At 44.1% G+C, this 27,256-nt stretch overlaps 1 protein-coding gene across 4 annotated transcripts in view; it reads right to left on the bottom strand.

Annotated features, from left to right (window-relative positions):
* The window catches only part of LOC122798404 (kunitz-type protease inhibitor 2-like), a 986,210-nt gene that overhangs the window by 319,412 nt on the left and 639,542 nt on the right, over positions 1-27,256 (bottom strand). For all 4 annotated transcript variants that reach the window (XM_044067317.1, XM_044067338.1, XM_044067331.1 and 1 more), the window contains one exon: positions 17,454-17,510. In XM_044067317.1, the coding sequence (XP_043923252.1) occupies positions 17,454-17,510 (57 nt within the window). The remainder of the gene's footprint in view (positions 1-17,453; positions 17,511-27,256) is intronic.

Genomic DNA, 27,256 nt, shown 5'->3' with positions numbered 1-27,256 from the left:
GTGTAATGACTGCCAGGCTACCCGCAGTCGGCAGTCGGCCTGAATTCCAAAGTCTAGGTCCGGCGTCAGTTGCTGTCGCTTCTTCCTTGACGTCAGTGCACCAGGTGTATAAAAGATGCAGCCGACGGCATTTTCTTCAGGTTTTCTTGCCCCAGATGTCAGGTGCCCCCAAATTGGAAGGCTAAAAATTATGCCAATAAGTATGCATGCAGTAAAATAAACATTTCCTTCACCTACAAGCAAATACACCACATACGTTGTATAGGACAGAGAAGTACAGATAAGTCCCAGCAAAGAAAAAGGGGGATGGTGGGTGGGTAACCTGGACTGCAAGAGTGAATACACTCGAACATCTACATTTATGGTAGGTACACAACTGTACTATGTTCATCGTGTTTCACTGTTGCAGACTTACACTTGGGTTGAATCCCAAAGCTGAGGTAGGGTGGCTAGGCCTAAACAGGATTAGGAGAGGCTATAAGGCCCTGCAGAACTGCAGTGGCAAAGCCTGCTCTGGATTTAGAGTAGAGAGGTACGTGGTATTGCTTGGTAAAAGTGTGCACTAAACTCCAAGTTACAACTCTAAAATGTCTTTGGTTGGTACTCCTCTGAGGAAAGCTGCTGAAGTGGCTGCTGCTGCCCTGGTTGAATGTGGCCTAATGCCCTTAGGCACTGATTTGCCATGTTGTGAATAGCAGAAACGAATGCAGTGGCCTATCCATTTTGAAACAGTCGGCTTTGAGATAGCCTTTCCTTGTGAGCCTGCAGCATATGCCACTAAGAGTTGCTCAGTCTTTCTGAAAGCTTTAGTTCTGTCCAAGTAGAAGAGTAGCTGTCTGTGTATGTCCAAAGAATGCAGGTGTCTCACCCTTATTCTGTGGGTTTGGATAAAAAGTAGGCAAATGTATGGTTTGGTTAAGGGCCACACTGGACACTACCTTAGGCATAAATGTTGGGTGCATCCTCAGAGAAACCCTGTCTGGATGGAAAATGAGAAAAGGTTCCGCAGCCATGAGTGCCTGTAACTCTGAGACTCGTCTTGCAGAGGTTATTGCTAGGAGCAGGGCTGTTTTCCAAGATAAGAACTTTATTTCAGCTGTATTGGCTGGCTCAAAAGGTGGCAGTGTGAGTTTTTCCAAGACATATTTGAGGTCCCATGCAGGAATTGGTGCTCTCCTTGGAGGTCTTATGTTTTTGCCCCCTCTGAGGTACTGCCTTAGCAATGGATGAGAAAAAATAGGTGGTTCCGTATTGTAATGAGCTGAAATGGCAGAGGCATGGATTTTAATTGATGAAAAGGATAGGCCTTTGTCCAGCATCTCAGTTAGGTATTGTAAAGTCTGAGGAATATTTGGTACAAACATGTCAATTCCTTGTGCCTGGTTCCAAGCACAGAATCTTTTCCATTTTTCTGCATATGATTTTCTGGTACTGGGCATCCTGGCCTCCAAAATAACATCCATCACTGCTTTAGAGAGAGGTGTGTTCTGAATGGCTACATTATCAGCCATGCTGCCAGATTTAGGATCCTGAGTTGGCTGTGCAGGATCCGGTGGTTTCGTTTCATCAGTAAGTGAGGAATTAGATTATAGGTTCATAGGTTCATACTAGGCTATCTGCCCTAGGGCATTTAAAAGCCTAGCCAGAGTGTGTGTGGCTTTCACCACCCCTTAGGATGAGAATACTATACCCATTAGTTTGCTGTGCCTCTGTCCAGCAGTGATACAGAGATGATTCCCGGGGTAAACCTACGATCTCCCATCCACTCGTCAAGATTTCTCTTGAACAGAGTCAGTGAGGGGCTCTGCCTCACATGGACTGGGATTCTGTTCCATAGTGTAGGGAGTCTCTGGGTGATGAATCTGTCCCTCCAGCACGTCTTATTTATATCCGTGTTGAGGTTTAAGTCTCTTGCTCTCGTGGCTCTGGTGGATTTGGATTTTTTGAGGTGGAGCATGTCCATTAATTCCGGGTTGGACATGGCCTTGTATGTCAGGCACAGATCACCTCTGAGCAGATGGTATGCGACTGAATAGAGCTGGAGTTTCTTCAGTCGGGCATCGTATGACATATGTTTGAGCCCCTTTATCCTTTTGGTGAGGAACTTTTGGGGTCTTTCCAACTGCTGCAGGTGTCTGGTAAGGTACATTCCGAATGGGGCGTTGTACTCAATCATTGGTCTGATAAGTGAAGAGTACAGGGGTACAATGACCTCTCCTGATCTGGATGTGAATCCCTTCATGATCAGGTGGGCAATGTAGAAGGTCTTCCTAACCACTTTGGCAATGTGTCAAAAGAGAGGTTACTGTCAACTTGGGTCCCCAGGTCCCTGATAACTTCTTCCGTGTTTAATGGATTACCACCTATGTGGTAATTAGGGGTTACCTTGTTTTTCCCAAAGGGTATGACTATACATTTTTTGGCATTTAGCTTAAGGCCATGGCTCTGGCACCATTTATCCATTTCTATGAGACCTTTCTGGAGGATGTCTGTGTCTGATGGAGTGTCAATTATGGTGTCCAGTTTGCGGTCAACTGCAAATTTTATCAGCCACAATCCCCCTATGTTTGCCTGCACTTCAGAAAAATAAATGCCGAACAAGAGGGGGCCCAGGACTGAGCCCTGTGGGACACCGCTCGTGACCGGCTTAGAGTCTGACATGGCACCAGCAACTCTAACCCTGTGTGTTCTGTCCTTGAGCCAGTTTGCAACTCATCTTGTGACATATGGGTTTACATCTAAGCTGGTGAGCTTTTCTATGATGCCTAAGTGGGGTATTGTGTTGAACGCTTTTGCTAGGTCAAGGTAGGCTGTGTGAACTGCCTTACCCTCATCAATGGCCTTAGTGACTGTTTCGAAAAAGTCGACCACGTTCAAGAGGCAGGATCTGCCCTTGACAAAGCCAAATTGGGTAGGATCCAGTGTCTGTAGGTCCCCAATGTCTTTATTTATGAGTTCCATTATGATCCTCTCCATAGCTTTGCAGACCAGGCTCGTCAAGCTTATGGGCGGTAATTTCAGGGTCCGTAGAAGCACCGCCTTTGTGGAGTGGGACCACAGTTGCCGTCGCCATTCTTTGGAGTGCGTATCCTGTAGTAAGGCTAAGATTAAACAGCAGCCTTATGTGTGGGTTTAGTTCCTCATTGAGTTTGTGTAGCACACAGCCGGGGACACCGTCCGGTCCCATTGATGCTGTGTTTTTTGCTTTAGAGAGAGCAGCTCTCACCTGGGCATCTGAGATGTTTGGGAGGCTAGACTCTGGTGGGATAGATTTCTCCTTTTGGGGGGAGGGAGGGGAGAAATTTGCACTGAACCTGTCTGCCAGTATGTTGGCAATGTCTGAGGGTTCAGTGATTTTTTTACCATTTTGGACTAATTCTGAGCATATCTGGGAGTTTCCACCCAGGTTTCTAACATAGCTAAAGAAGGCTTTATGATTGTCTTTTGTGTCATTAGCGATTTTTCTCTCAAAGTTGGCCTTGGATGATTTTATGAGTGATCGTAGTTTTTTGCTAGTATTGATCAGAGATGCCTTCCCATTTAAAGATTTTGCTCTGTCATGTAGCAGCTTTCTCCTCTTGTTGTAGAGTTTGTTTATGGCTGGAGTCCACCAGACCGGGTGCCTGCCTTTGGTGGAAAGGGTCTTGATTTTATTAGGGATTGCTTGATCCATACATTCCTGGAGGTGCTCGTAGAAGGCATTTGTAAGGGTTTCAGCAGCATGGGTTGTGGTTTCCACTGGCTCGGGGGCCTTGAAGGATACCACTCCAGTCTTAAGTGTGAAGTTTGCTTTTGAGAAGTTCTTCACTGTGGTCTTTTTTGCTGGGGGTGGGGGTGGGATGTGGATCTCCAGTGAGATTAATTTATGGTCTGATCTCACCAATGAGGGATATATACTTCCGGTGTGGAGCATTTTGTCCCCATGTTTGTGATGATCAGGTCTAGTATATTTTCTCCTCTTGTGGGAATGGTGACTAGTTGTTCCATAGCATTTGAGTTTATGAACTCAAGGAACCTTTGGGCTAGGGTGTTGGGGGCTTGAGTAATGTTCCCAGTCTATGTTTGGGTAGTTGAAGTCACCCAATATGATGGTGTTTGGAGAGACATTCATACTCTCCAGTGTCTTCAGGAAGGCTGCGTGGGTTTCCTGAGTTTGAGAAGGTGGTCTGTAGCATGTTACAAACTGTAGGGCAGTTTTACCTATGGTTAATTGCACCTGGATGGTCTCCGATGCTTCGTGCGTTGCCACTAACCTGGAGGTGTGGGTATCCTTTATGAATATGGATACTCCCTCCTTTGTGGTTCAGTCCGGATTTTGGGGCCGGAATGCATGATATGAGGTATAACCTGATAGTGCTGGGGTGCTCTCAGGAGCCTTGAACCAGGTTTCAGTCACAGCACAGACATCAATGTTCTCCATACTGAGGAGGGCTTCGAGGGCGTGCATCTTGAGGTTTAGACTTCTGGCACTGAGCAGTATTACCCTTAGTTTTTCTCCATTTTTGTTTTCTAGGGCGGTAGGTTTATCATTTGAGCCTTGCCTAAAAAGGCACTATGGGGTGGCAAGAGCCTTTGCCAATATCCGGAAGCCCAGGGGTGACAGGTGCAAGCCGTCCCTTGCGAAGCAGCGTGGCTTGTCAAGCATGTCATCCCAGGCAGACAGACATTGGATCCCCTTAGAAGGACACCAGTAATTAAGCCAATTATTAAAGCTGATCATTTTGTCTCTGTATTGTGGCATCATTCTTGGTGAGGGTAGGATACTGCTCAGGGTCATACCGGCCTGGGCTACATAATCGGAGAGCTCCTCTGTCTCTTTTCATGTAGTCCAGGGAGGTACGTCTCAGGTCGTTCACACCTGCATGGACAATGACTGAGTCATACTTGTACTTGCTGTGGAGTGACCTGAGTGCTTGTGTTATGTGGCGGATTCTAGCGCCTGACAGGCAGCTTACTGTGATCTTTTCCTTGTTCAGTCTGGTGAGTGGGACGTCAGTGTATCTGACTATGGAGTCACCTATAACAAGTGTGTCTGGCATTGTGTTTGGCCTTAAGGGCTGTGACTGTTTAGCACACTGACTTTGAGAACTATGTGTTGCATGTCTTATGTCTTGAGGTGGCAGTTGCTTGGGTGTCTGCTTTGGAGGCCTTGGTAGATTTTTGATCAGTGCCTCCGAGTATGTCTTTGTATGTTTATGTGTTTGTTTTGCAGCTGTGATAGTTCTATGTGAAACTGGGTTTGTGGTGTGCGTGGTTTCCTTCTCCTCCTGTCTGGTCTTGCCAGTCCTGAGTTGAGAGAGCTCAGCCTCCAGTTTGGCTATATAGTTGCATCTCTCACATGTATTTGTGTTTTGTGGGAGAAGGAGTGGGTTGTCTGTGTACATGAGGCAATTGTAACATTGCCTCAAGATGCCCAGATTCACTAGCTGAACAGGAGAGGACGCTAGCAACTGACCCTTCGACATGCTAGAAAAAGTGAAAAAGTTTGCTGTGTAACTGAGTCAGAAGGGACCTATAGGGAAATGGGTACTCAAGGGGATTCTAGGCTAATGTAGTACTTTGTTTAGTATACAAGTACTTTACCTATATAAAAATGCTTTAGGAGCAAGTGCTGAGCTTTTGAGGTAGAGAATAGACTGTTTAGATTGCAAGTAGAGAAGTTCTAAGGGAAAAATTGAACAGCAGACTTTACGGAGCCAGAAATAGTTTAACCTTGTTTAACCGACGCTGCCCGATGGTGCTCTATGGGCAACTCCGCGCTAAAGCGGGCTTTATAGCAGGGGGTTGAAAAGAGCTAGGAATTGACCCAAAATGGCCAATAGACTACAAGTTTCTGGCTGGAACCACTGCTCTAGGGACAAATAGGCTGCTCAGTGCTCCCCACTCCCACTGGTGAACAAAGAAGTTTCCCTTTATCCAAATAAGGATATGGAATAGCACAGGAACCAAGCCAAAGCCCAGAGATCAGCAAACTCTGAAGACTGGACTATTCTAGTTCAGTAAGGTGGGAAAACAAGATTTTTTTTTTTTTTTTGCAGAAAACAGAGGAAAACAGACAGTAAATGCTATAAATGCTTTTAAACAGCTAGCGCACTTGAATGTGTTAGCCTACAGGTAAAATTAAGCAACAAATAACTTTTTTAAAAGTGCAAAACAGTTAATCAACACAAAAAACAGTTTAAATAGAATGCAGAGCTGTATAAACAGGCGAAAAAGCAGTCGCTAAGCAGTAAATAATCAAAAAGCCAGAAAAAAATCAGGAAAAAGTCACTCTTTTGCTCTCTGCTGCTTGTAGAACTCTACAGGACACCACGAGGAGCTGTGCTGAGTTGAATACAAGCTGCCGCTAAAGCGGGCTTTATTACAGGGGGCTGAAAAGAGCTAGGAATTGACCCAAAATGGCCAACAGACTACATGTTTCTGGCTGGAACCACTCCTCTAGGGACAAATAGGCCGCTCAGTGCTCCCCACTCCCACTAGTGAACAAAGACGCTTCCTTTTATCCAAATAAGGATATGGAATAGCACAGGAACCAAGACAAAGCCCAGAGATCAGCAAACTCTGAAGACTGGACTATTCTAGTTCAGTAAGGCGGGAAAACAAGATTTTTTTTTTTTTTTTTTTTTTTTTTTTTTTTAGAGATAGAGGTAATGTCTAGGGTGGGCCTTGAGACAAGCTCTTTAGGATTGGGTACCAGTGCTGGCGGGGCCAGTCTGGGGCAATCATTTTTGGCTTCTCTTGTCTGACCTTTAGGAATACCTTGGGGAGGAGAGGCAGAGGAGGAAAGGCATATATTGTTAGGGTTTTCCAGCTGAATGATAAGAGCATCCACTTTCCATACTTACTTGTGCCACGTCCTTGTGCAGAATTTCTGTAGTTGGCAGTTGTGACGGGAGGCAAATATATCTATGTCTGGGCATCCCCATTTCTTTGTTATGCTGAAGACTTGTGGATCCAGTTTCCACTCATGGGGATCCGTGAGGTTTCTGCTTAGTTCGTCTGCCAGAGTAATTTTCTTTCCTGGCAGGAATTGTGCTTGCAGGTGTACTTGATAAGTCAATGCTGTGTCCCACAAAGTCATGGCTTGTCTGCAGGGGGGGGGGATGTGTGCCTCCCTGTTTATGTACCACATGACTGTAGTATTGTCCGTCCTTATCAGTAGTTGTCCTGGATGAAGTAGAGCCTTGAAAGCTGTCACAGAATTCTGAACAGCTAGCATCTCTTTTTGATTGATATGAAGATGCATTTGGCTTGTGGGCCATGTGCCCTGAATACATTTTCCTGCCATGTAGGCCCCCCGCAAGCATAATCTGATGCATCTGTTATCGACTACCTGGCTGTGGGTAGGGTAAATGGCTGTCCCTTGTTGTGGTGACAGGCCTGTGCCCACCATCGAAACTCCTGTTGCAGGCAAGGAATGAGGGTAATTAATGTTTCTTAAAGTTTCCAGGCTGTGACAATGTTGAGTCCAAACACTTTTTAGATACCATTGCAGTTTCCTCATATGCAGTCTGGCATATGGAATTAGCAGAACGCAGGATGCCACGAAGCCCAAAGCCTGCAGAATTTTTCTTGCAGATAACTGGGTCTTTGTTGCCAACACTTTGAAGTAAGAAGTCAGTTGCCTTTGTTTGCCTGGTGTGAGATAAGCCATCAGGGGCAGTTGTATTTAAGCTTGCACCCAGGAATATTATCTCCTGAGAGGGTACTAATTTTGATTTTCTTTTCGTTTACTGTGTACCCTAGGCAAATTAATAATCTTTTTACGAACACCAGATGCTTTAGTAGAATGTTCTTGTTTTCTGCTTGAATAAGGCAGTCATCCAAGTAAGGATATATTTGAATTCCTCTGTCTGCAAAATGCAATTACTGGTGCCAGGCATTTTGTGAAGACCCTGGGCGCAGTAGATAAGCCAAAGGGCAGTGCAGAGAATTGGTAGTGCATTGAGCCAGCTATGAATCTGAGGTATCTTCTGCAAGATAGTCTGATTGGGATATGCAGGTATGCCTCTTTTAGGTCCAAAGTTACAAGCCAAGCCTTATTGCCCAGCATGGGCAGAAGCTGCTGCAGAGTCAACATTTTGAATTTTGGGACGTCCAGAAATGTCTTTAGACTAGACAGGTCCAGTATTGGTCTCCAGGCTTTGTCCTTTCTAGGTTCCAAGAAAAGTCTTGAGTAAAATCCTTGTCCCTGCTCTTGCTGTGGTACTTGCTGAATGGCCCTCATGTCCATGAGGGATGAAACTTGTTTTTGTGCCTCTGCCCATTGATTGTGCGGCAGGTCTAGCATACCTTTTACCCTTGGCAGGGTGTGAAAATGGAACCTGTAGCCCTGGGACACTATATTCAAGACCCATTTGTCCTGGGTGATCATGTGCCAATTTTGAGAAAAAAGTGCTAGTTTCCCCCTAAGGGGGCTGGCAAAAGGTAAGTGCTTGGTGCTGGCAGAGGGAAGTCATTGGGACCGTTTCCTGTATGGCTGTGATTTGTCTTCTCCGCTTTTGGAGGTAGAAGAGCCCCACTGTTTAGGCCTGTATGAGCCCTGGGGCTGGGATCTGCCTCTTTGTGGCCTGACACTGGAAAGGACCAATTCTTTGTAGGCCAGTTCCTGCTAAATCTGGGTGGCTGTACCTGTAAGAAATCCTTTACTGTTTGCATAGATTTCGCTTTGTCCTCCATTTTCTTCAACACCTCCTCTGCTTTAACACCAAATGTATCAGGCTGTAATGGAGCATCTAATAATTTCGGTTTAACATGATCAGACAGACTCTGTTCCTTTAACCAAACATGCCTCCTAATCACAGAACCCGTAACTGCGGCCCTGCAAGAGGCCTCCAGAGAATCAAAACCACATTGCAAAGTATGCTTTCCTACTTGTTCAGTTGCATGCAATAAATCCTGCATTTCCTTATTTTCTGCACAATCAGAATTTGTCAACATTTTCTGTTTTAGCAGTGACATTAAATATTGCTGATATTTAAGCATATGAAATTGACAATTTAAAGCTCTCACAGCCAAAGTAGCAGAAGAGTAAACCTTTTTTCCCCATCTGTCTAGCACCCTTGAATCCCTATCAGAGGGGATAAGTTTTTTTGCAGTAGAAGCCTTGATCCCTTTGGGACCCTGAGAAATAGTTTCTGGGTCAGCAGCAGGGTTTTTATAAAGAAATTTATGTGAATCTGGAACCCTGTAGTATCTGTCTGGTTTGACAGGGGCAGGGGGTAAAGAGTCAAGAGAAAGGCCGGACTCTGAAAATACATCTACTATGTCTAACACAGGAGGAATAGCCAGAGGCCTGTGCTGAGGTAGTAAAAGAAAGTCTCGAAGCCTTTTCTTAGATTCTGAGTAGTCTTGGCTCTCCCAGTGGAAGTGCTCCCTCATGGTATGCAGGGTTTCCTCAAAAGGATAATCCTCAGGCGGAGAGGCTGACGGGATAGATTCTTCAGCATCAGAATCCCCATAAGGAGGAAAATAGTATTCCTATTCAGAAGAGGAGTCAGAGAAAATGGAAACCTGATCAGAAGATTCATATTCTGTCTCTTGCCTAGGCCTCTTGTCAGGAGGGGGATGGGAACCCCTGATCAAGGTAATTAGGTCTTCGGCCATTTTGAGCATCTGTTTTTTAGGCATGGAAATCTGTCCCGGAGAATGCTGTACTTGTTTCTTTGTCTTTAGAGCTGCTTTAGTCTTTGCTTTGGAAGCTGAAGTAGGCTTTACATATAAAGTACAGTTTTGTACCTACCATAAATGTAGATGATAGAGTGTTCACCCTACTGCAGTCATCACACTTGGGTTATCCTGTCGTCAGGCGGTCCTGCAGTTGGCCCGAGTTCCAAAGTCTTGGTCCGGCGTCGGTTGCTGTCGCTTCTTCCCGGACGTCAGTGTGCCAGGGGTATATAAGAGGCATCCGACGCCATTTTCTTCAGTTTTTCTTGCCCCAGATTGTCAGGTGCTCCCCAATAGGAGGTCACTACATAGTACCAGTAATAAAAGTGATACACAAACAAAACATACCTCCAGCTATAAGCAAATACACCACAAAGGTTGTATCAGATTTAAAGGCATAGAAAGGTTTCAGTTAGAACAGAGAGGATGGAGGGAGGGTAACCTGGACTGCATCAGGGTGAACACGCAAACATCTACATTTATGGTAGGTACAAAACTGTACTATGTTCATAGTGTTACCCTGCTGCAGTCATCACACTTGGGTTGAATCCCAAAGCCAAGGATGGGAGGTGGAATCAAACAGGGTTAGAAGAGGCTAGAAGGCCCTGCAAAACTGCAGTGGCGAAGCCAGCTCTAGTCTTAAAGTGGTAAGTGGTAGTGTTTGGTGAAGGTGTGTACTGAACTCCAAGTTGCAGCTTCCAGAATATCCTTGGTTGGCACCCCCCTGAGGAAGGCTGTAGATGTAGCTGCTGCTCTGGTGGAGTGGGGTCTTGTGCTAGCAGGAACTGGTTTTCCATGATGGGTGTAGCAAAAACGTATGCAATGTCCTATCCATTTTGAAATGGTCCGTTTTGAGATAGCCTTTCCTTGTGATGCTGTAGCATAGGATACAAAGAGTTGGCCAGATTTTCTGAAAGCCTTAGTTTCATCCAAATAGTAACGTAGTTGCCTGTAAATGTCCAAGGAGTGTAGGAGTCTTTCTCCTTTGTTCTGTGGATTTGGGGAAAAAGGTGGGTAAATGGATGGTTTGATTTAGAGCCACAATGGATACCACCTTTGGCATAAAGGAGGGGTTAGTTCGTAGAGAAACTGTCGATGAAAAATGAGGAAAGGCTCTACTGCCATTAGTGCCTGTAGCTCTGAGACTCTTCTGGCTGAAGTAATTGCCAGCAGCAGGGCAGTTTTCCATGATATAAACTTTAAATCAGCTGAGAAAGCTGGCTCAAGAGGTGGTAGCGTAAGCTTTTCCAGAACACAGTTGAGGTCCCAAGTTGGCGTTGGTGCTCTCCTGGGATGCCTTATGTTTTTGGCCCCTCTGAGGTACTGCCTTAGAAGTGGATGTGAAAATAAGGGAGGATCCGTGTTGTAGTGAGCTGAAATAGCGGAGGCGTGGATTTTAATAGATGAAAAGGAAAGTCCTTTGTGTAACATCTCGGTTAAATATTGTAGAATCTGAGGTATGTCTGTCTCAAGGGGATTTTGGCCTTTAGCTTGGTTCCAGGCGCAAAATCTTTTCCATTTGTCTGAGTAGGCTCTCCTGGTGCTGGACCTCCTGGCCTCCAGAATGACATCCATAACAGCTTTTGAAAGAGGAGCTGGCCGATTGTTTAGGTGATTTGCCATGCAGCCAGATTTAAGGTCTTGAGCTGGCTGTGTAGAATCTGACTGTCTTGCTGTGTCAGCAGATGAGGAACTTGTGGTAAAATCCATGGTGGGCCATAGGCCATGTTCCTTAGTAGTGGGTACCAGTGCTGGCGTGGCCAGTCTGGGGCAATGAGTATCATTCGTGGTCTCTCCATTCTGACTTTCAGCAGCACCTTTCTTAGAAGGGGCAATGGAGGGAAGTTATATACTGTCAACATTTTCCAACTGAAAGAGTGCATCCACTTTCCAAGCTTGATGGTGGAATGTCCTTGTGCAAAATTTTGATAGCTGATGGACCTGTTTGCCAACCCCCAAAACTATGTCTGGGCGCCCCCATTTTTGAGCTATCATTGCAAATACTTGTGGATCCAGTTTCCACTTCTGGGGATCCATGATGTTCCTGCTTAGTCGTCTGCCAATGTGTTTTTTCCTGGCAGGAATTGTGCTTGTAATTGAACTTGGCAAGCCAGTGCTGTGTTCCACAAGGTCATTGCTTGCCTGCATAGAGGGTAGGAGTGTGTACCCCCTTGTTTATGTACCACATTACTGTGGTGTTGTCCGTCCTTATTATAAGCTGTCCTGGATGTAAGAGGTCCTTGAAGGCTGTCAGGGCATTCTGTACAGCTAGCATTTCTTTTTGATTGATGTGCAGATTCCTTTGATCTGCAGTCCATAAGCCTTGAACGCACAGTCCTGCCATGTGTGGCCCCCAGGCATAGTCCGATGTATCTGTTGTCATAGTTTGCCTGGCTGGGGGCAAGGTGAAAGGCTGACCCTTGTTGAGGTGACATGCCTGAGACTACCACAGAAACTCTTGTTGAAGGCAGGGAATGAGAGATATCATTGTGTCCAAGCTGTGGCTGTGTTGAGTCCATACGCTTTTCAGGTACCACTGTAATTTCCTCAAATGCAGCTTTGCAAATGGTATTAGTAGTATGCAAGATGCCATGAAGCCCAAGGCCTGCAGAATTTTTCTTGCAGGGAGTTGGGTCTTTGTTGCCATGGTTTTGAAATATTGAGTCAGTTGTAATTGTTTGTCTGGTGTCAGATAAGCCATCTGGGCCGTTGTTTTCAAGCTGGCATCCAGGAATGTCATTTTGTGAGGGTACTAGTTTTGATTTCTTTTCGTTTACTGTGTACCCTAGGCAACTTAGGTTACAAAAGCCAGATGTTGCAAGAGGATGTCCTTGCTTTCAGCTTGGATGAGGCAGTCGTCCAGGTATGGGTATATTTGAATTCCTCTTTGTCTGCAGTATGCAATTACTGGAGTCAGGCATTTTGTGAAGACCCTGGGCGCAGCAGATAAGCCAAAGGGCAGTGCAGAGAATTGGTAATGGGTTGAACCTGCAATGAAACGGAGGTATCTTCTGCAATTTTGTCTGATAGGGACATGCAGGTATGCCTCCTTGAGGTCCAACGTTACTAGTCATGCTTTCTTGCCCAACATGGGAAGAAGCTGCTGTAGTGTTAGCATCTTGAATTTGGGTACTTGTAAGAAGGTGTTTAGAATTGAAAGGTCCAGAATGGGTCTCCAAGCAGTGTCCTTTCTGGGGACTAGAAAGAGCCTTGAGTAAAATCCTTGGCCTTGCTCCCGTGTAGGTACCAGTTGAATGGCTCTCATGTCCATGAGAGTTGTAATTTGTTTTTGTGCCTCTGCCCATTGATTTTGTGGCAGGTTTGGCATTCCTCTTATCGTTGGCAAGGTGTGGAAATGGAATCTGTATCCTTGTGAAATAATGTCTAGGACCCATTTGTCCTTTGTGATGATGCGCCAGTTGTCTATAAAAAGTGCTAATTTTCCTCCCAAGGGAGCTGCCAAGAGTTTTGCTTGGCCATATGAGTTTTAAGTCATTGTGTTTGCCTTCTAGTAGTTTGAGGCCAGTCTTCTCCTCCCTTCTGTGTTGCAGTGCCCCATTGTCGAGGTTTGTAGTGGGTTTGTGCTTGTCCTCTGCCTCTTGGGCGTCTGTATTTACCCCTCTGTGGTCTGTCAGTAGCTGGAAAGGACCAATTTTTTGTTGGCCAGTTTCTGCTGAAGCAAGGGGGCTGAACCTGTAAGAAATCTTTGACCGTCTGCATAGATTTTGCCTTATCCTCCATTTTCTTTAAGACTTCTTCTGTTTTAATCCCAAATAGGACATCCTGCTGTAAGGGAGCATCTAGTAACTTTGCTTTGACATGATCAGGCAGAGTTTTTGTTCCTTTAACCAAGCATGCCTACGTATAACAGACCCAGTAACAGCTGCTCTACAGGAAGCTTCCAAGGAATCAAATCCACATTGTAAAGTATGTTTGCCCACCTGTTCAGCTGCATGCAACAGATCCTGCATTTCCTTCAATTCAGGCTGTTGAGGGTGTGTGCTCATCTTTTGTTTTATTTGAGACATTAGAAATTGCTGGTATTTAAGCACGTGAAATTGACAATTTAGTGCTCTCATAGCTAGAGTGGCTGAGGTGTAAACCTTCTTCCCCCACCTGTCTAGTGCTCTGGAGTCCCTTTAAGAGGGTACTGGATTTTTTGCCATAGAAGCCTTAGCCCCTTTGGGACCCTGGGAGATGGTCTCTGGGTCAGCAACAGGGCTTTTGTAAAGGAATTTGTGGGAGTCCGGCACTCTAATATCTATCTGGTTTGGCTGGAGCAGGAGGCAGAGAATCTGGATTTAAACTAGATTCTAAGTAAACATCATCCACAATGTCTAAAACTGGGGAGATAGCAAGTGGTCTGTGCTGGGGGAGTAAAAGTAACTCTGAGCCTTTTCTTTGAGTCAGAGTAGTCCTGACCTTCCCAGTGGAAATGTTCCCTCATGGTATGTAAAGTTTCCCCAAAGGAATAGTCTTCAGGGGGAGAAGCTGAGGGAATGGAATCCTCAGCATCAGAATCTTCATAAGGCGGAAAGGAATAATCTTGTTCCTCAGAAGAGCCTGAGGAAATAGACACTTGATCAGAGGAGGCATAATCTTCCTCTTGTCTAGGCCTTTTGTCGGGTGGGGGTTGGAAACCCCGGATTAAAGAGATCAAATCTTCAGCCATTTTAAGCATCTGTTTCTTAGGCATGGGGCCTTGAACTGGAGACTAAAGTGCAGTCTTTTTTGGTTTAAGAGGAGTCTTAAGCTTAGGATACGTTTTTATGGTGAGCGTCGTCGGTCTGAAGACGCCTTCAGAAACTGAAGGTGTTTCTGCAGCACCGGTTTCTCTTTCTGCTATGTCGTCGGTAGGGCCTAAAGAAAATGGCTGCGTCGGCCTAGAGCTCTCCGCCATAGGATCCGAAGTGGTCGGGGGTTCCAATTCTGCGGTAGCCAGGGGCTGCGTGGGCGCCTCACTGAAATCCGGTGAACCGGAGACTGGCCCAGCCGGGGCCTCAGAGTCTGGCTTGGATCTAGGCTGCCTGTCCTTATCTTTGCGTTTTTTGTGCATGTCGGTAGTCTGTTGCTCCGACGGCATAGTGTAATTAAATTTTCTACCGAAGTAGTGTCGTGTGAAATCAAAGCGTCGTTTTATAGTACGCTTATTGAACCTAGCACAAAAGCGACAACCAGTGACGTCGTGGTCTGGGCCTAGGCAAGGTAGTATACAATAAGAATGAAAATCCTTATGAGGTATTTGCTTCCCACAAGAAATACAATTGTTAACTTTTTCTGACATCGGTCTGAGGCAAGAAAAGTTTCCCCAACGGGGTACTTAGCTTTATTGAAGACTTTGGATCTGAAATTTGACTTTGAAAATCTCAGGAGTCGGCCGACCGGCACTTGCGAACTGCTTCTGCTTCGGGCACCGCGTGGCAAGAAAGACTGAAGAAAATGGCATCGGATGCATCATATATACCCCTGGCGCACTGACGTCAGGGAAGAAGCGACAGCAACCGACGCCGGACCAAGACTTTGGAATTCAGGCCGAGTGTGGGACCACCTGACGACAGGATAACCCAAGTGTGATGACTGCAGCAGGGTAACACGATGAACATCTCTAATACCTATCAGGCTTTCTGGGAGCAGGAGGAACATAATTAGGAGTTAAAGAATTCTCCATGAAAACATAATCAACAACTAAGAACTTCCAAAACCGGAGGGATAGCCAAAGGCTTACGCTGAGGCAAATCCAAGAACTCCCTAATCCGCTTCTTAGACTGAGGTTAGTCCTGACTTTCCCATTTAAAATGTTCCCTAAGGGTATTCAGGTTATCCCTAGAAGAAAAATCTTCTTGGGGGGGGGGGGGCAGAAGGGATAGAATCTTCAGCATCAGAATCCTCAAAACCAGAAAAAAGCTGAGTGTGTCCATCAGCAGAGGTGCTGGAAAACTCAGTCTGAGGCAGACAAAAACTTCTGGGGACAATTCCCTTGCCCTCTTAAGGAGGTGGCCGAGAGCCCCTGATAAGAGTCAAGAGATCTCTAGCCATCTTAACCATCTGAGCCTGAGGCAATTGAGGGGAGGCCGGTGCCTGCTTAGGAGTAGATTTTTGGTTGGACTGCCTGACAAAGCCGGAGTGACTCGGGAGGCCTAGCCACCACAGAAGTGTAAACCAAAGTAGTCGGTCTGGAGAGGCCTCAGAAGCCGGCGCCTGCTTAGCAGCTCCAGATCCATCAGAGGCGGCGACTTGGAGGGTCCGAAGACGAAGTAGAAACCTGTGGAATGGAGGACTCAAAAAAAACATCTCCGCAGATGCCTGCTGCTGAACATCCGCAGACTGCAGGGGCAAAGAAAGCACCTCACCGGCTACTGCTGGACAGACAACTATCTTACCAGGGATGTCATCAGTTAACTTGACCCTAAGACTGTCGCGGTCCTTATCCTTGCACTTCTTAGGGACATCCAAAGTCGGGAGACCAGAAGATGCCATACCAACTAACTTAGGCCAAACTCCTAAGTGCTTATATAAAATCCTAGCTCTACGGCATATGGTACATGGGTTGAAAGAAGCACAGAGATCATAATTAGGGACGTTGTGCTCAAGGCCCAAACAAGTGATACAGTAAAAATGAAAATCATGATGCGGAATCTGTTTCCCACAGGTAAGACACTTAACTTTTTGACGCTCGTTAAAGCAAGAAAAAAAAAGGGTCCCCGACAGGGTACTTATCTGAGGACGTCTTCAACTTAGAAGTCGGAATACAAAAAGCAGGTAATCTGCCAACTGGCACTCGTGCGAATTGCTTCTGCATCGGTGTCCGCGGCAAGAAAGACTGAGGAAATGGCGTCAGCTGCCTGCTTTTGTACCTGACATCAGGCTTAATCTGGAGGCAGCCGAAGTCAAGCTCTCTCAAGCTTCTGGCACTCTGCCTTTTACACAGAGCTCTGCACAAGCTTCTGGAAGTTAGAGCATCTGGAAGTCACTCTTTAGCTTTGCTGTACTTCATGAGCAGTTCAGAAGAAAAGTCTTAGGTGCTTTTTTGCATTTCTATTTTGAGTTTAGGATTTGTGTAGTGTGTGAGCAAGCACAGTTTTTTTGTGATTAAGAAAAACACTTTTCCATATTTTTTGAAACCGACTTCTGCTTGCTGCAACACAGTGTCTAGTCATGCAGTCTCACTGATGCACAGAACCATCTAAGGATGCCTGGGTCAGGCTATCCCATTTGCCAGAAAGAACACACTGCTTCATCTGAGTAAACCAGACTGATACATGGACAGTTCAAAATTTGATACCAATGCTAAAGATACTCTTTCTAAATGTGTACACATGACCTTATTTTGATGTAAAAAAGCATGTGCCATGCTTAAAACACAGCAAGTTAAAAAAATCAGTGTAATGTAATGCACGTACCATCTCATGAATACATTTATGTAAAAATGCATTTTACAATACAGTGATATAACCTACCTAGAGAAGGCTGCATGTCATGTGTTATACCTTCAAGAGAGTTATCTGAATGCAGACTTCATGGAGGCTAGAATCTTACCTTTAGTCGATATTGGTCTTGTTTATTGGGCATCCTTATCACCCATTGCCAACAGTGCTTTAGTGTTTAGAGGTGCAGACTCTTATCTGAACTTGCACAAGAAAGACTTCCAACAAGGAAAATCAACAACCAATTCTGCCAGAAGAATATACTACTCTGCTGGATCACTTTAAATATACATGAATGCACATAACAGTTCAAATACATTTAACTCAACAATGTTCAATGGTACATACACAAGTTTCACTTACTTGTTCTTGAGTGATGGAAAAACTGAAAGGATAATGGATCAAAGCTGGTGTTTTCAGCTAAAAATAAAGAAATAAACATTTAAAGACATGGGTGTTAGTTCTCAAACACGTACTTAATTTAACTCCATCAGATGTCTATTTTACTGTATCAAAAGATCTTCACCGGGGCATCAGACAGCAGGTCCTGACATGGGAAAACTACAGTTGTAAAAGGCACTTGCCATTATGAGTAGATTTCCAAAAGATTAGTGTAGCAGTTAAACATAACATCTGGGTTTATCCATTTTTAGTGTCCTAAATCTCAACTAGGATGTTAGATGCAGTGGCACCTTCCTTGTAAGAAACTAATGCAGGTCTATTGAAAAGCACTGTACTGACATAGGTGGTACAATACCAGCTCTGGAACTTCAAGTCTAACACGTCAGTGAAATGTGCTTATGGTAGGCAAATTGTAGGGTTAATGAGCACCGTGAATAAAAAAAATGTTCAGATACCCAAAAAGCAAGAAAGTACAGTATAATAAGTACATTAGAAGCACTAGTGCTCGTGACTGAAAGGCCAGTGCTGTCTAGCGCTACAAATGATATACACAAAAAATACGTAGAGGCAATACATGTGTGCGTGCACACAAAAAAAGCTAAGCAAAAGTTACTGGAATTTGCTAATTTCTTGATATAAGTGGATTGCAAATATGAGCATGTTTTCAAAACAGTTATAATTTTGTAGTATTATAAAAGAAAGTAACAATAACTGCCATGCCCAACAGAGACAAGAAGTTTTGCTGTTAAAATGACCTCTCAAAGATCAGTACCCAATTAATAAATATGACCCTTCCTGAAAATGGGTACAGACCAACAGCAAATGTCAACATTTGAGAGGAATTCAAAGCAATGCCAAGTATGGGAGGTGGAGAACCATCAATTTTAACAGTTCAGGTGGTATGTTGCCTCATGTACCACAGTAACTGCTGGCATATACAACTTGTTTGAGAAGCAATGAAAATACAAAACACTAATTTGCTATCCTACACAGGAGGCAAGAAAACACAACTTTGTATGGCACAAACTATTAAAAGCAACCTGTTCAGATGTACAACATTTATGAAGCAACAGATCATACACAGATATCCATACTAGACAGATTAGCTGATTGAATCACTTTGGTGATCTCGGATTTGCTCTATATACACATCTACAGTAAATTAAATTCAAATATGCATCTTTAGAAAACTGGCAACATGTAGTTAAAAGAAAAATACACAGAAGCTAATGGGGTACTTTGGGGGGGGTCTAATACAGCTGAGGTGAAGCATGAAAGACTTTCCATAGGTACCAGGCATTGATTTTTTTTTTTTAATAAAAGTACACCACACACCTTGTTACTTTAACAGCACTTTTAAATCAAGATGGACTTTTTTTTGCACTATTCAATTAGTGATGCCTTAAAGTTATTACCACTTTTGATATGGGTATTTATATCCTGCTTAAAAATGCAATAGCATATTTAGGACATTGAACATGCATGTTAACTTTAAGAGCCCATGTTGTTTTCTATCTCTGACCAATGCACATGTGATTGACATGCAAGTGTTAGTTGATCTATGGTAGTCAGACTGATGAGGGTTTACATTAAAGAATAAGAAAACTGCACATCTAATATGGTGTTGTAATGAATTACATTTCAGGGAGAAAAATGTGCTCGTTTTCTGAAATGCAACATAAGGTATTCAGTACTTCCTGGCCCTCCCACCCCTACTGTGCAAATATTACAAGTACTGCTTATTACACAGAAGAACATTTACTGGTAAGAAGTCTGAATGCAATTGTGGATTACAGCCCTTAAGAGAAAATGTTCACTACAAGAACACTACTTTTGTGACAGACAATCATGATGGGTAATAAGGGAAATTAGTTATGTTCTGACCATAACTTGGCATTTGTGTTGTCCACTTCTCATTCTGCTTCACTGATGGGTTACGAGTCAGATCAGAGGATTGGATCCATAACCCATCAGTGAAGCAGAATGGGAAGGACATCAGATCAAATGATGTATGTAGCAACATAAGATTTTTAACCTCACAGCATCTTACATTTTCACATACCAGCAAGTAAAATATCCAATGGATACTCCAGTCACGAGGAAAAAGCCTAACATACTAATGCAGACTGCCTTGGTATTAAGGACAAACTAACATGCACTCAGTTTGTTAGCCAATTCTTCTTGAAAATACAGCACAGCAGCTTATATGCTTTGATACCAACTTATGTATAGGCATCTTATGCAGCAATTGTGTGTCACATTTCCAAAATCAATGCGGAGTCAAAGTGACAAATATAAAATAAACCACATATGAGCTTTCATGACATATTCATTAACCAAGTAAAAGTGATGAGGACATCAGCATTAACCCCCTTTTCAAATTTTGTACATGGGGTCTGGGTATCACCAACACTGAATCACCTAGAATCAGTGCTGCAAAAAACTCCACAATTCTCAGAAAACTGGAAGTACAACACAAGGAAAATACAGATTTGTACAAACAAATTTGTTACATCAGTAGACATTCTAATAATTACTGCTGCAGAAGCTTTAGTTATATGGGTTACATCCTGTTAAGGATATAACAGACTGCCACCTTCCATGCTCCAAAACAGTGGGCTCAAGCTTAACTTACTAAAAGGTCAGATTTGGTCACCAATTCCTTAATATTTAAGCCAACAGTGAGAGGGAGGCTAAAACCCTGACAAAGGCAAAGGCAATGCTAAGAAAATAAAGGATCACACCATGGCATAAAAAAATAAGTGGGATGGAGGGAGAGATTGGCCTCTGCAGCAGTAATCATTCAAGGATCCACTATTATGGCAGGTTTACTTACACAACTTGGACTTTTGTTCATTACATCAATCACTATGCAATAGCCTTAGATGGATGTTCTAGAAGGGATGAGGGTCACTCCAGAATGGTCCTAGCAAAGTCTGCCCTAGAAAGGGAATCTAATTGGTAATGCTTTGTGAAAGTATGTACAGAGGACCAAGTTGCTGCTTACAGAATACTTCTAGTATCCAATCCTTTCCAAAAAGACATACATGAAGCAAACACCCAAAAGGAATGAGGCTTGACCCTACCTGGAATGGTTTTGCTGTACTACAAAAGGTAATTTAATAGTACGAGACAACCATTTGGAAATGGTCAATTTTGACACAAGCTGTCTTTTTCTTACTTTCACAAGAAATTAACTGATTAGACCTCCTTTATTCTGTTAAGATAGTACCAGAAATGTATATGGACATCCAAGGTGTGGAGTATCCTTTCTCCTTTATTTCAGGTTCTGGAAAACAGACAGGGAATGGATAGCTTGTAAATTCGGATACCATTTTAGGCATAAATGAAGGATTATTTCTAAAGAAAATCTTGTCTTTGTGGCAAATGAGAGAAGGCTGGCCCGCCATAAGACTGAGCAACTCAGATACTCTTCTTGCAGAAGCCAGAGCACTCGGCAAAACAGTTTTCCATTTTAAGAACCTCAAATCAGCCTGATGAGCTGGTTTAAATGGAAGAATTAACTTTTACAAAAGAAAATTAAGATGACAAGGAGAAGCTACCTGTTTTCTAAGTTTGGTGTGCAACACCCCTTTCAAAAACATTTTCACATGGGGCTGCATTGAAAAAGGGCTTCCTTGGTCAGACGTGTGAAATGGCAGACAAAAGTACCTTGGAGGAGATGAGGCAGATCAGATGATGGTAACTCAAATACTGTAGAATCAAAGAAATACTAGCCTTTGAAAAAAAAAAAAACTGCCCTGGTTGTTTTGGAACCAACCAGAAAATCTTTTCCATTTGTTAATATATGAATTTCTATTGGCAGGTATTCATACCTCTTAATACCTGCTGCACGTCCTCAGGAAATATGTGCCCAAAAGGTATTAAGACCATCATCCAGGCAATCTGGTACATCCCAACTCCAAACAACTGCAACTACTACCCCCCACCCCCCTATCTTGAGAGAGTAGGTCCCCTCTATGAGAAGATCGTGGCAATTGCCCTTGGCCATTTCTAAAAGCACTACAACTACCTGGGTCAGAAGGGAGTCACCATTAAGACCTTTGGAAAGTCATTCTGAAATCTTCAGAATGACACTGGATATTAGTGGAAAGGGAGAAAAAAAATCTTAGTGACATTTCTACCAAGGAAAAGAAAAAAAAAACATCGGCTTTTCAGGTCTTTTTGCATGATGCCCTGGAGCAGACTTTTTCCAATTTACTGCTGTCTGGAAGTTAGTTATGAGATGTTCCTCACAGGTGTCTCAATTCCAGGATGACCCTCTGATTCAATTTCTATTTGTGAATGTCTGTCTGTTCCTGTTACTGATCCATTGCCTTATTAGGAAGGAGGGAAGTTTCTTTGCTTACCAGTGGGAGTGGGAAGCACTGAGCGGCCTTTTTGTCCGATTTGGTGAAGTTTCAGCCAGAAACTAGTAGTCCATTGGTCGTTTTGGGCCAATTCCTAGCTCCCTTCAGCTCCCTGCTATAAAACACGCTAAACTGTACTGCTGATCTAACCAGCATATCCTATAACTGAAAAGTTCATCTCTACTTGATTCCCAAGTAGACTATTCTCTATCTGTAAGGCCTAGCACTTACTCCTACAGTACTTGCACCTTGATAAAGCACTCTTATTATAGATAGTACCCCACCAGCCTAAAACCCACTTCCCCCGGAGTCCTTTGAAAGTTCTTTATCTACTACTTCTGTATGTCGAGGGATCAGTTGCTAGTGTCCTCTCCAGCTCAACTGGTGAACCTGGGAATATTGAGGCAATGTTACAATTGCCTCATGTACACAGACAATCCTCTCCTTCTCCCACAAAACACAAATACATGCGAGAGATGCAACTATACGGCCAAACTGGAGGCTGAGCTCTCTCAACATAGGACTGGCAAGACCAGACAGGAGGAGAAGGCAACCACACACAATACATACCCAGTCACACATGGTACCATCACAACTTCAAATCATACACATACTCACACAAAGACATACTGGAGGCTCTGATCAAAAATTTACCAAAACAGCAGAGGCCACCAAAGCAGACACCCAAACAACTACCACCTCACGACCCAACACATGCAACACATAGACCACACAGAGTGTCAAACAGTCACAGCCCTTAAGGCCAAACAAAATGCCAGACACACTTGTCATTGGTGATTCCATAGTCAGACACACTGACGTCCGCTCACCAGACTGAGTAAGGAGAAGGTCACCGTAAGCTGCCTGTCGGGCGCTAGAATCCGCCACATAACGCAAGCACTCAGGTCTCTCAACAGCAGGTACAAGTATGACTCAGTCATTGTCCACGCTGGTGTCAACGACCTGAGACGTACCTCCTTGGACTACATGAAAAGGGAGGTCGAGGAGCTCTCTGATTATGTAGCCCAGGCAGGTATGACCCTGACCTTGAGCAGTATCCTACCTTCACCTAGAATGATGCCACAATACAGTGATAAGATGATCAGCTTTAATAATTGGCTTAAATTCTGGTGTCATTCAAAGGGGATCCAATGTCTGTCTGCCTGGGATGACATGCTGGACAAGCCACGCTGCTTCAAGGGACGGCTTGCACCTGTCACCCTGGGCTTCCGGATATTGGCAAAGGCTCTTGCCACCCCATAGTGCCTTTTTAGGCAAGGCTCAAATTCTAAACCTACCACCCTAGAACACCAAAAGGAAAAAAAACTAAGGGTAATGCTGCTCAATGCCAGAAGTCTCAATCTCAAGATGCACGCACTCGAGGCCCTTCTCAAAATGGAGAACATCGATGTCTGTGCTGTGACAGAAACCTGGTTCAAGGCTCCTGAGAGCACCCCAGCACTAACAGGTTTCACCTCATATCATACGTTCCGGCCCCAAAATCCGGACAACACCAAGAAAGGAGGGGGGGTGTCCATATTCATAAAGGACACCCACACCTCAAGGTTGGTGGCAACGCACGATGCATCGGAGACCATCCAGGTGCAATTAACCATAGGCAAGACTGCTCTGCAATTTGTAGCATGTTACAGGCCACCCTCTCAAACTCAGGAACCTCACATGGCCTTCCTGAAAACATTGGAGGATAAATGTATCTCCAAACACCATCATACTAGGTGACTTCAACTACCCTAATATAGACTGGGAACACTACTCAAGCCCGAACACTCTAACCCAAAGATTCCTGGAGTTCATAAACTCAAATGCCATGGAACAACTAGTCACCATCCCCACAAGAGGTGAAAACATACTTGATCTCATCATCACGAACATGGGATCAAAATGTTCAACACCGAAGTATACCCCTCACTGGTGAGATCAGATCATAAACTAATCTCGCTGGAGGTCCTCATCCCGCCCCACCTGAAACAAAAAGACCACAGTGAAAAACTTCTCAAAGCCGATTTCACACTTCTAAAAACTAGTGTGGTCTCCTTTAAGGCCCCTGAGCCAGTGGTAAACATTACTCAAACCGCTGAATCACTTACAAATGCCTTCTACCAGCACCTACAGGACTGCATGGATCAGGCAATCCCAAACAAAACTAAGACTCTCTGTACCAAAGGCAAGCGTCCAGTCTGGTGGACCCCAGCCATAAACAAGCTCTACAACAAAAGGAGGAAGCTACTACAAGATAGAGCAAAATCCTTGAAAGGTAAGACACCTTTGATCATTATAAGTAAAAACTAAGAGCTCTCATAAAATCATCAAAGGCAAATTTTGAGAGAAAAATCGCCAAGGACTCTAAAGACAATCATAAGGCCTTCTTTAGCTATGTTAGAAACCTAGGAGGAAACTCCCAGATATGCTCAGAATTAGTTCAAAATGATGTGAAAATTACTGAACCTACACACATTGCTAACATACTGGCTGACAGGTTCAGTGCAAACTTCTCCCCCCCCAAAAGGAGAGATATCTATTCCAGAGGATTGTAGCCCCCCCAAACATCTCCAATGCCCAGGTGAGAATTGCCCTCACTAAGGCAAAACACAGCATCCATGGGACCGGATGGTGTCCCCGGCTGTGTGCTTCATGAACTCAACGAGGAATTAAACCCACAGTTAGGACAGCTGTTTAATCTTAGCCTCACCTCAGGATACGTACCCAAGGAGTGGCGCACGGCGACTGTGGTCCCACTTCATAAGGGCGGTGCCTCCACAGACCCTGGAAATTACCGCCCCATTAGCTTGACAAGCCTTATCTGCAAAGCCATGGAGAGGATCATAATGGAACTCATAAATAAAGACATAGGGAACTTGCAGACTTTGGATCCAACCCAGTTTGGCTTTGTCAAAGGCAGATCCTGCCTCTTAAACTTGGTTGACTTTTTCGAGACAGTCACCAAGGCCATTGATGAGGAAGAGGCAGTCCATACAGCCTACCTCGACCTGGCAAAGGCCTTCACAATACCCCACTCAGGTATCATCGAAAAACTCATCAGCTTGAATGTAAACCCATACATCACAAGATGGGTTGCAAACTGGCTAGCGACAGAACCCACAGGGTCAGAGTTGCTGGAGCCATGTCAGACTCAAAGCCTGTCACAAGTGGTGTCCCACAGGGCTCAGTCCTGGGTCCACTCTTGTTCGGCATCTACTTTTCTGAAGTACAAGCAAACACAGGAGGGTTATGGCTGACAAAGTTTGCAGATGACTGCAAACTGGGCCATAGTCGAAAACACATCTGACACAGATATCCTCCAGAAGGGCCTCACAGAAACGGATAACTGGTGCCAGAGCCATGGCCTGAAGTTAAACGCCAAAAATGCATAGTCATACCCTTCGGGAAAAACAAGGTTACCCCTAGCTACCATATAGGTGACAATCCACTGAGCACAGAAAAAGTCATCAGGGATCTGGGGACCCAAGTTGACAGTAGTCTTCGTTTGACACTCATGTTGCTAAAGTAGTTAGGAAAACCTTCTATATCGCCCACCTGATCATGAAGGGATTCACATCTAGATCAAGGGAGGTCATCGTCCCCTGTACTCATCACTCATTAGACCTATGATTGAGTACAATGCCCCGTTCGAATGTATCTGACCAGACACCTGATGCAGCTTGAAAGGCCCCAAAAGTTCCTCACCAAAAGGATAAAGGGTCTCAAAAATATGTCTTATGCTGCCCGACTGAAAGAACTCCAGCTTTATTCAGTCTCATACCGCTTGCTCAGAGGTGACCTGTGCCTGACATATAAGGCCATGTCAAACCCAGATTTGATGAATATGCTTCACCTCAAAAATCTAGATCCCTCAGAACCACAAGGGCGGAGACTTAAACCTTGACACGGTTATAAATAGAACGTGCTGGAGGGACAGATTCATCACCCAGAGACTCCCTATGCTGTGGAACAAAATCCCGGTACATGTGAGGCAGAGCACCTCCTGGCCTTGTTCAAGAGGAATCTTGACCAATGGATGGGAGATCGCAGATATACCCCAGGGATTACTTCAGTGTCACTGCTTGACAGAGGCACAGAAAAATGATAGGCATAGTTTTTATTCAAACTAAAGGGGTGGCGAAAGCCACATAACTATGGGCTAGGCTTATAAATGCCCTTGGGCAGATAGCCTAGTATGAACCTATGAACCTATGAATCTGCCACTAAAACGTCCTGAAAAGATAAAAGAAGCCTGTAAAGCGAGATTGTGCTGAAAAGCTATACCCTAGTGTACCCTGACTAGAATGCACAGAAGGTAAAGCTCTGACCCCACCAGTTAATGTACCACGTAACTATGGCATTATCTATAATCACTTGTAATGGTCCTTGGGACCATAGATGACAGTTGAGGGAATTTATGATTGCCAACATCTTTTACATTGTGTATTTTGGTCTGTCTTTTGTTCCAAACATACTGCACCTTTACTCCCATAGACATTTTTCTTCAAGCAAAGTCGGAGGCTTGTGTTACAGACCACTGGATTTCTCTCATGTGGGGGACTTGCAATAAGGATCATGGAAATCATACAAGACACAAGACTCAGAATCCTGAGAAATTCCCTGGCTGAGACAGCAATCTAAGTGGGAAAACTAGGGTAGTTCTCATTACATATCTATATTTTCCTTTGTAAGAAAATCTCCTAAGGTATCTAGGAGACAACTGAGAAAAACAATCATATGAGGAGTCAAACAAAAGTTTGGATGTTCTCCTAAAACCCCAATCTGTGAAGAAGATTCCAGACACTTTAAAAAAGACTCTGCAAAGATAAGCAAATCATCTAAACAGGGAAAAATGTGAAAAGCCTTGCAAGCTGCAGTAGGCTATCATTGGAGCTAGACACTTTGTAAATACCCTTGGAGAAATGGATAAACCAAAGGGTAATTGCAGAGTTCTGAAAGTATGATCCACACAAGGAAAACCTTAACATTTGAAATCTGGTGCTATAGGACTGTGATTAACATATTTAAGGAACTGATCACCTTAGATGGAGAGTTATGAGTAATATTGTGAGGATAACATTTTGAACCTTGGAATTGTGACCAACTGGTTTACAAAACAAAGATTTAGGACTGGTCTCTATAAGGCTTTTTTCTCTGGCACCAGAAATATTCCTCAAAAAACTTTCCATCAGAAAAGGAAGGACAGCTATTAACCCCATCCCCCCAGAGTTTGCATATGCTGAATGATGGGGGTGGGAGACGTTTGAGCTCATGGATAAGGAGGAATCCCCTGAAAAGGAGGGACATATTCCCTTTCTGATTAATCACCCTCAGAACCAATATGGCTGAGGCTACTGATTGCAAAGAAACTGACACTCATATTTTGGGAAGAAT

The sequence above is a fragment of the Protopterus annectens genome, chromosome 1.part0 (genome assembly GCF_019279795.1).
Source record: "Protopterus annectens isolate FY-2018-M chromosome 1.part0, PAN1.0, whole genome shotgun sequence".
NCBI lineage: Eukaryota > Metazoa > Chordata > Ceratodontiformes > Protopteridae > Protopterus > Protopterus annectens.
This window is presented reverse-complemented; position numbering and strand designations above follow the sequence as displayed.